At 38.0% G+C, this 10436-nt stretch overlaps 1 protein-coding gene across 2 annotated transcripts; it reads right to left on the bottom strand.

The window, feature by feature from the left end:
- Positions 1-215: 215 nt before the first annotated feature.
- Positions 216-4066, bottom strand: LOC140007939 (uncharacterized). 2 transcript variants are annotated; one of them, XM_072051598.1, is made up of 6 exons: positions 3864-4066; positions 2916-3123; positions 2371-2698; positions 1701-1916; positions 725-1561; positions 216-391 (listed from the first exon to the last, which is right to left on the bottom strand). In XM_072051598.1, the coding sequence occupies exons 1-6, from the start codon at positions 4019-4021 to the stop codon at positions 234-236; spliced, it is 1905 nt and encodes a 634-aa protein (XP_071907699.1). In that variant the 5' UTR covers positions 4022-4066; the 3' UTR covers positions 216-233. The 2 variants fall into 2 exon arrangements, with proteins under 2 accessions (XP_071907699.1, XP_071907700.1); XM_072051599.1 differs by having other exon boundaries at positions 2401-2698.
- Between the last annotated feature and the right edge of the window lie 6370 nt (positions 4067-10436).

Here is a 10436-nt window from a genome sequence, read left to right as displayed (position 1 = left end):
GGTCTGATGATCATATTGAGAAGATTGTTTGAGCCTGTCCTCAAAGATAGGTAACTCGAATTTTACCCAACACAAAATAGAAAGAAAAAATCATAAAAATACCTCCACGAAATAGCTGAGGGACTGCACTTATAATGGACTGAGAGAGTCTGCACATTGCAGCTATGTATGAAATCCTACTAACTCTCGAGTTACAGCTTCATTCCCCTAGTATCTTTCGCATGCTAATACCTTTACAAGGGCTTCTTTCCTTGCGAGCTCAGGACTTGGTTCTGGGAACGAGTTCGAGGAAGATATCTGAGGCGTGGGGAAAAACGTAGCTCTTGCTTCTTCGGAGCAACTGGCTTTCTCTTGACACCGTGACTGCGTCTATCATTGCTGGCGACATCACCTAGACCATCACAATAATTTAATTTTCAAGAACCACAATGAAATCCACAAAACAAAAATACTCGCTGGATAGGTCAACGATCAACTCAACATGTGTTTTGTGTCAACTACTCTGAGACAAAAGACGGTAAACACTGAACGCCCATGGGGAGTGCAGGTTTTGTGGAAGTACAAAGGTTCGCCGTGACAGAGTGTAGCAAACTTTCATCATGCATATGTTTGCTTATAAGCAAAACATCTATATCAATTATATGATAAAATTAGATCTAGGAAAACTAGATTTGATTAGTGATGAGTTCCATTGCACAACATAACTCAAGTTCCTTGAGAATACCTTCGATGTCTTGTATGGTCCTCACAAGAGATGACTTTTGCAGTTGCCTACATCTTTCCCTGTCATGAGTAGAAGAAATCCCATTTTGAAGGGTTGTAGGGATTGCATTTTCTGCCTCTGATGCATTGCTCTCTGAGACGTTATCACCATTATGGATATCTATTTTGACACAATCAGATAACCTGCTTTCCTCAAATGTTTTGTGAGATTCCACATTATTGTTTTCAGTCTTTCCACGAACTGCAGAGCGTGTCAATCTTCTTGAGTTGTTTAAAGTCAGCATTCCTGCAGCACAGCTTTTCTTCACAAAATGGTTACTCTTATAGATCCCCGTATTGGCTTCTGGATCCGTAAATTTGTGAGTAATGGTTGAGGCAGTCTCAGCATCAATAGGAGAAACAACAGTTTTCTGATCTTGTGCCAAAGCACTTCCCCGTACTAATGATGGATTTTCTTTAATCACATTATTAGCCTCAGCAACAACTTTTTCCTCTGCTTTACGAACTGCTGAACGAGTGAACCTTCTTGTGTTCATTGAAGGCATCGGTTTTTGCCCAGCAATAAAGGCCATATCAACATTTTTACAAGACGCCTCGGAGCTTCTCTGTTTTGCTGAGCAAGAAAGTGTACTTCCAGCAGCCACATCCAGGTTCTTCTTTGGGGAAACATTGGCAACGGAATCAACAGTCTGTGGGCGGCATTCCTCATTTTTGCTCTCTTGTTTCATTTCTTCAGTTGATGCATCAACAATTTTAGGTTCCCTGGTGGCTTCCTTGGATGGAAAGAGTGTCTTTACAATGTTCTCGTATTTTGGGACTAATGTAGCAGTTTTACCATCTGTTTCAAAGGGAAAGCCATCATCCATAGAATAGGGGTTATTCGCAAAAGAATCATAAAAAGTGATGCTCTAATCAGTAACACCTAATTGAGGTCCTAATACTTTTCCTTCCTTGAGAGCGGGTGAACAATCCAGTACCTTGAGAACATTTTGACATCAATGAAGCAAGAGCAGCACATCCAGCAATCGGATTTGGATTGAGAGGAGTCCTAGATGCATCAAACTCTTGAGCAGGTGATGAGCCTTTGTCATTGATCTCCTTCATGTGATTCATAAAAGAAGGCAGCTGGATGCTTGAATCACTTGCATTCAATTCAGAAATTGCTTTGCATTGAGCTTGGCCCTTGAAATCGACTGCAAAAATAGCTGAAAGCATGAATGACTAGATGATAGCCCATAGTGACACATAAGCCCGCAACTACATGCCCAATTCGGGTTCCATGCATCCCTTCAATAAGGCTTTGTATGAGAAGACCAATCAGACTAAGTTGGATCATACGGGAGAATCAGTTTTGCAAGGTTGTGGTCAACAGGGAATGATAATGCATAATTCATTTTGATTACTCTTGCATACATTAAATGTACTAAATAATACAGGCTTAACCAGCAAGATGGTAGAAAAGAACTTTTCACTATGTGCAATATAAGTAAAAACTTTATGTACCCAAAGGACAATAGAGTAGGAGCTTACTGGTCAAATAAGATAATTTTTATATACCCCAAAGGAATATAGCAGAAACATACTGGTCACATTAAGATACTTGGCCTTAAATATAAAGAGAAGTCACCACATAAGGTAGTACGTCACCGTCAATAAGGTTTTCTGAAACTTTAATACCTGAAGAATCAGCTGCATTACTTATATCTTCTATTTGCTTTTCTAGTTGGAGAACATCTCTTTCGTAGTCCATGCCCTTGAGTACAGTAGGTAATGGTGAAATAGTGCAATGATTTGGTGTTGTCAGACTACTAAAGAAAGCAACAATTGTAGGATGAAGAGTGATGCATTCGGCAGACATTTTCATGATTGCAGAAGACGGAATTGTTGCAGTTTCTCCTTCACGTCCATGGTGAATCCATCTGACCACAAACATACATCTGCAATGGATCTTCTTTGAGTGTCTTACACGTAGTGGCTGCATAGCAAGGACGATTAAGCAGTTTGCGGTCTGTTTAATATTTATTAAAAAAAAAAGAACTACCATTTCACAGACCTTATACTAAACTGCAACCTTGAAAGTGCTCAGCAGAAGACTATGAATCTATTTATTAGCTTTGGAAATCTAAAAATGAGATAAAAATTAACCCAAAAATGGTCCAGCGACATTTGAGTTGGAACAAAAATGAAGGTACCTTTTCTACTTGAGCATCAAAGAAGAGGCTCTTAGGTGGTGACTTCCTGGTGGCAAGAACACGATCTCCTTCTCGCAGGAGAGAGCATTCATCTCCATGTAAGGGAGTAGATCGAATGCGAAGACGAGAAAGCGCTTCTTCTTTAGTTACAATACAATCGTCAGTGTCATTGGTCCCATATTCCACAATGAGACCAACACCACTGGAGCTGCAGAACCAAAAGAGCTAGAGTGAGCTTTGATATTGTGAGAAATTAAATAAAAGCAATCGCAAAAGAGTCCTAGCGGAAAGCAAGCAGAGGGGGTCTTAATATTTCTAAATAGTCACGGCGCCGATCAAGCGCCATTAACCATCCATGCTCCTCCCTTGATTTAGCCCCCCGCACTTATGATTCATCTCTATTCACAGCACGGCAGCAGGACAATACTCGTTTCGATTCCAACACTCCTCAATTTTTTGAATAGAATATCGATAACACAGGAGCAGATACACTTGCGGTACAGAAGACAACCCCAAAAAAAATAAAATAAATAAAAATAAACCGCATTATTAAAAATAAATAAAAGATTCGCTTTTCTTTTCTCTTGATAATTCCTAATATTCAATAAAAATGAACGAGGCAATATATCACATTACTCTTCATCGTGAACCTCGAAATAATATAATATTTGCTGGAGTAATAATTAAGTAGTAATTATCAACTTAATGACATTATTAATGCGGAGAAGCAAAGCAAGAAGGGGAAGAAAATAATCACAAACACCTAAAATGGACAAATTGCGTACTGGTACTAGTACTGAAACATTGTTTGCATTGATCATGTACCGGGAAATAGGACATGCATTGTCTCCTCCGGAAGCAGAAGCGACCAAAGGACTTCAGTTGAAATACTTTTCTTTTCTTCTTTTTTTTTTTTTAAAGATTCTGGGCAAAAAAAATCCAAGTTACCGAAGTGAGACTCTGCAAGGATGCCATGAGAAGTCGTGTTTGCGCATGGCTTCGAGTTCGAGCTCCATCTCGACACGTCGTCGTTGTCGGTGATTTTGTTGTCGTCCCCGGCGGCCCCTGGATGATTTGGGGCTGGGCGCTGGCGTATGCGTATCCATTGTACACTTACACTTTGGCGTGATCGGCGAAGGATGCTCGAGTCGAGTCTGGACAGTGGGGAGCTCTCCTCTTTGAGAGTATCGTTTCTGTATTTATAACACTTTTTTTTTATAAAAAAAAAAGTAGAAATACATATTACTAGTTAGTAAAAGGTAAACAGTCCTTCCTTTATAATTATCAATTTCTAATTTTGGTGCTTACTTAAAAATGTGCAATTTGGCTTAGGACTGGCGGCTAAATCACATCTTAAGGTAGAAGGTAAAAGACTTACTTAACGTTCAAGAATTAACATCTAGCAATCGTTTTTTTTTTTTAAAAAAAGGAGTAACAGAGAGCAATCAATTTGATAAACAAAAAAAAAAAATTAACCAATTGGTACACTACTAAATACTAAATAGGAGTATTATGTAGCGGTGCAATTACTACTCTTTTTAGAACTACATAGCTTGGATTTATTTGCGTCTCCCGTGTTGAAAATGAATGTGTTGGATGATTTGGCAGGGAAAGTGTAAATGAGAAGTTCTCGAATTGAATATTTTCAATTACACTATTAAAATTTAAAGAGTAAAAAACAGTTTCCCTCCCTCAACAAAAAAGTAAATTTAAAAAAAAAAACTTATCTAGTGAGACTCATCAAAAAAATTTAACTATCTTATCAGTAACTTTTACGTAACACTAGAATTAAACGCTTGTGATACTTGAATGCATTTTGAAGCCGCATGATGCCTTGTTGATTCTTGAAGGCCTAATTGTTGTTGGCTGTAAATATGGTCACGGTTTAAGTCTGAATTGGAACTAAACTAGAATTGAAATAACAATTTATTGAATCAAATGGAAACCATGACAAAAGGTTGCAAGTCAGATTCATAAAAAAAAAAAAAAAAAGAATTAAAGTCGGAATCGACATTTTTGGAACTGGGACTAGAGCTGTTAAGCGTAACGAGCTACTCGAAAGCTCGTTAAGGCTCGGATCGATAAGGCTCGAGCTCGGCTCGTTAATTTCAATTAACGAGCCGAGCTCGAGCTCGATAAATACTCGTTGAGTTATCGAGCCGAGTAAGCTCGAACTCGATTCTTTATCGAGTAGCTCGGTTGAGCTCGACAAAGAAGGATATTTGTGTCATTTTAGCAGTCAACAAGTAGAAATTTGGACTAGGGTTGATATTGCATCGTCTCATACTCTCATTCTTCATTTCTGCCTCTCCCTCTCCGCTGCACGCCGCAACCAGTAACCCACAGCCGCACCCACAGGCCACAGCCCCGCAACGCCGCAGCTCCTCAACCCTGCAACCCTGCAGCCCGGATCTGGATCAACCCTGCAACCCCGCAGCTCCGCAACCCTGCCAGCCCCGCAACACCGCAACCCGCAACCAGTAACCCACAGCCGCACCCACAGCCCCGCAACCCCCGCAGCCCCGCAACACCGCAACCCCGCAACCCCCGCAGCCCTGCAACACCGCAACCCCGCAGCCCGCAACCCCGCAACACCGTAACCTCGCACTCCACAGCAAGCCGCACTCCACAGCTGCAACCCACATCAACCTCTGCCTCCACTGCCGCCCACAGCCTCTGTTTTCTGCCATTAACAACCCCGTCCACGGCCAGGGCCAAAACCAGTCCAATTTGACTGGTTTCTCTAATCCTTCGTGATTTTTGGTAAGTTTCATCTCTTTTCGTAGGTTAATTGTACTGAATGACAAGAGTTAATGTCTTCCTTTGAAAGGTGCACTTATAGATTTGCAAGATTTCTGTGAGTTGTTGTGACATTAGCTGTGAACAATGATAGGAGATCTGTAAATGAACATTTTATCTGCTCGTGTCGTATGTATTTCTTTTTCTTAGACTTTTTACAGGTATTCTGTGATGGGCGGCATTGAAATATTGACAATAGGGACATGAAGTTTTGCTGTTTTTCCAGAGGCAGTTTAATAGCAACTTATGCTCTTTAATCTTTGTCGCATGATGGTTGCCCTTAGAGATTAGGTAGAAGATTTTGAGAAACACAACCAAGCCAACCAAAGAACTATTTGCTAATTTTATGAACCGCAATTTTCGTTAACACCACCAGAAAGCATTTGTACCATTAGAGTTGGAGTTGCTAAAGTTCTGGAGTAGCAACCCTGGTAAATTACTTGATTTTGAAAGTTTTTGTTTGCAAGTGTCATCTCTTTATGATTAGAAGTGTGTAAGGATTACCCTCTGGCATTTGTTAAAAAATTTGACTGCAGTTGGAAGATCTATGTTGAATTATGCCGATTTAGTTGCCGCAATATCTGAGTTAAACACACTATGTTAAACTTCTGCAGGTTGTCAGCTTTATTTTTCGACTGCTGTGGGCATTTCTTTTCTTTTTTTTGTATCCAAAATTCAGAGGCTAAATGCAGGCTTTGATCCTTAAGACATCCTTAAGACATCCATAACTGCGATCTTCATTTTAACTTTCTTGTTTTCGTTTTGTAGGAACCACTCGATGTTTCCGAATCATCTACAATTGAAGAAATTGATCTTCCGGACATTTGAAGGCTGTTTTCTGGAATATGTGATGCTGTTTCTTGTGATTTGTAAAGCTGGACTTGTGAAGCTGTACTTTTTCTTGTGATTTCTGAAGGGGTTGTACTTTTTCTTGTCAGGTGTTTGAAGTTGGACAATTTTTAAGCTATGTAGCAGTGTTTTACATGGTTATTTGGCTGTAGTTTGTGCGTTTATTTGGCTGGACAAAACCTGTTATGGTATATTGGCTCTTATGAATGTTGTTTCATATGGAATTAGACTGTAGTTTGTGTATTTGTTGACTGCAGCCCTGGAGTTTGTGTTGTATGGATCATGGATGTTATGGTCTTATTTGTCTTGGATGAAATGTGGTTAGAGTTTGTGTATTGTTGAATGTGAATGGCATTGGTTGCCAATCCTAATATTTTTTGTTGATTTTGGATAGCCTAAATCTGGATATGTTGGAGCAGGACTTCGTAAATAACTGATTGTTGAATTTTGAAATCGAGCCTCAAAATCGAGTCTCGAGCTTCGAACTCGAGTCTAAAATCGAGCCTCGAGCCTCGAGCCTCGAACTCGAGCCTCGAGCTCGGATAGATATTTCGAGCTCGAGCTCGAGCTCGTCCGAGCCTGGCTCGTTTATGATAAACGAGTCGAGCTCGAGCTCGAGTTCGAGTCACATTTCCTTTTTTCGAGTCGAGTCGAGTTCGAGTGCGTATTATGGCTCGTTAGCGCTATCGAGCGAGCTCGAGCTTGGCTCGAATTCGTCACGAGTCGAGCTCGGCGTTCAGATACTCGGCTCGACTCGGCTCGATTAACAGCACTAACTGGGACCATCTATTTTAAGAATATATATATATATATATATATATATATATATATATATATATAGGCGCACACACACACACACATATATATGTGCCAATTTAATGCAAATTGAGATATTTTTCCTATTTCATTTCAATTCCAATAAAAAAAAGTATTTATCTTTTGTTTTATTTAAAATGTTCAATAGATATAATGTATTTTCTCATTAAATTTGAATTATTTTCTTTTTATAGTCAGCTAGTGATATAATAAAAGTGTTATTTTCCTTCTAAATTCATTTTCTCTAATTTTCATTTTATTCTAAATTCAGTCACATTATTTCATATTTAATTTTGCATAAGTGATTAAATATAACTAGAACTGTAACTGGAAAGAACTGAAACCATAACTAAAAGGAACTGGAATTGTAATTGAAACCTGAACCAAAAGTTCCAGAACCGGAACCGTAACTATCCAAACGGTCTCATCATTTAAAGAAAATTAGAACCGGCAATTTTTGAAACCGAACCAACAAATTTGGAACTGTGGCTATCCTTACTTCTACGTGACATCAGGAAACAAATAATAAGGTTGATACTATGCATGTTGATAGCAAGCTTCTCTATTTTTATTACAACTAAGGGTGCAAAATGCCCAAAGCCCTTCCTAAGGGTCCAAAAATATATCCAAACTAGTTTTTTGTTTAAACGGTCAGGCCTTATTTTAAGATTATTAAAAGATAATTTCGTAATGAGCCTAAATGACTACTCTTATCCTACTCGTTAACTTTTCATTGATGAACAGAAATAGCATAATTCTTAAATTCAACCCCACCCAATGGTCAAACTAATCAACCCAATGAACGGCTATTGGACCGAGCTGGATCTCCAATTAGATAGCGGTTCAATCGGATTAAACTAAAAATCCGGTTGGTTTTGTTAACGAATCATGTTTTGTGAAAAAAAATTTTAGAAAGCTCTTGCTAAGATTCAATCTTGGGACTTTGGGCAAGCATTTACAGTATCCTCACTACCAAACCACTTGCCATATGTTAATTGAATGGCCTTCTTATACCGTATGAACGTTTTGCCAATTTTAAAAAATATTCTTTTTTTATTTCTCTAAAACAAATTTATTTGAAATCTTTTAATAAAAATTTATGACCCCTTAAACTCTATAAGTTATAAAATGGATTTAAAAATAACATATTACATAATTCTTTTTAAAGAAAAATATTGTTTTTAATAAATTTTTTGCACTTAAAATTTGTTAATAAGTTAAGATAATTACACTAAACACAGATAAAATTTTACACTTAAAATTTGATGGATTACTAATTAAATTTATGTTTTGCTAATTCTTATATGAACTAATTATTCTATAGCGAATTAAATTAAATGAGCAATTGCTATGGCATTGTGTATTACAATTTACATCATATATCCTATATCAAAAATTATGAGATATAATATTTAAATATATTTAGTGACTCACTGTTTTAAACTCGGCCCGAAAAGGAATTCAGCGAAAAAGGTGGGTTAGCGAGTCACTGGTAGTGGATTTTGGTTGAACCAATGACCTGTTGACCCACTTCTTTCGCTAGATTTTTTTTGAATTGAATTTAATAACTATGGAAATAGCCAATTTTTTTAAAAGAAAAAGGAAAAAAAAAGTAGCAGTCAATCTTAGGGTAACTCTACTGCTCAATTAGGCAACAAGTCTTCAAATAGTAACCCGCTAACCCATCTCTTTCGCCAGATTCTTTTCTGAGCTAAGTTTAATAACTATGGAAATAGCCCAATTTTCTTAAAAGAAAAAGGAAAAAAAAAAGTAGCAGTCAATCTTAGGGTACTCTGCTGCTCAATTAGGCAACAAGTCTTCTATTAGATAATGGATTGTAACATTTATGTTACACGCTCTAATATGTTGACACCTTTGATTTCATCTTTAAATTATTAGAATTATTATACTCCCAATTAAGTTGAACTCAAGAGAAGGATGCATGTCAATGCTTAAGGTTATGTAACATAAATGTTACACATTAGCGTGTCACAAAAGACCCATAGTCACCCAATTATAGGACCTTGACACATTTATCCCAAAATCCTCCTATATGATTGGTAGAGAAACATGCTATCTCTCAAATTTGTCAAAAAAAAAAAAAATCAAATTCTCGATGCACCATATGGCATTAGTAATTTCCAAATCATTAGTTATGACAATTTTCAATCTTGCAGTCCATCACAAAACATCAACAAACCTAGAAATGCAGATGGCTTGACCTAAACCCTCGGCTGAAAGCCCTAGTCCCAGCAAACACTAGTAACTATCAAATTTCACACTCCCAGAGCCCTTTCTAAATCACCCAAGAATCCAAAAAAAAAAAAATTTATCTTTGATTCAGCTTTCCTAAGTGCACAATCAGAAAAGTTTTGCCTTTAATTTATGCCACAATCAGTTAATTCTGAGAAGGGAAATTCTTGATTCCTAAGCAAAACATAATAGCTTTGCTTGTTTTTGGTAGTTTTTCCTTGGCCTTTTGGGTGGTGGTGAAAAATAAGAGGAGTATAATTTAGTTTGAGGAGGAGGATGGAGATGGAAGGATAAGGATTAAGAACTCAAAGGTGTTGGTAAGCAGGGAAATTGCTGCGTCAAGAATAACATCCATACAGTATTGTATTGTTGAGGGCTCTTTCTGATTCAAACACCAACCTATTTGTTGCTGGTTGCTGGTACTCTTGGCCTCTGCACTCCACCATTGTCATCCCGAAAATGCTTACTGTTCTACGCCGCATGGGTTCACAAGTCCTCGTCTCAAAAAACCCAAGATCAGAAGATTGGTAACTACTAATACTGCCACCAACCCTATTCTGGAACTGCACCGATTTTCAGTAATACGCATCTTTTATTGATAGCCCTAAAACTAAGATATTTTCCAATGGTTTTTTTTTTTTCTTTTGACCTAAGACTTCTCATACCACAAATAGGAGGACTCGTCTCGGCACCGAAAAAGGAATAGCACTCGTCAAGTCCAATGGAATACTGCCGTTGAAGATGTACTTTCAGTTGAAGGTCCATTGCATGAGCAGAATCATCTCACATTATCTCTGGAGTGTA

This window comes from Coffea arabica, chromosome 6c (assembly GCF_036785885.1).
Source record: "Coffea arabica cultivar ET-39 chromosome 6c, Coffea Arabica ET-39 HiFi, whole genome shotgun sequence".
Lineage (NCBI taxonomy): Eukaryota > Viridiplantae > Streptophyta > Magnoliopsida > Gentianales > Rubiaceae > Coffea > Coffea arabica.
The sequence above is the reverse complement of the archived record's forward strand: the minus strand, read 5'-3'. Positions and strand labels throughout refer to the sequence as shown.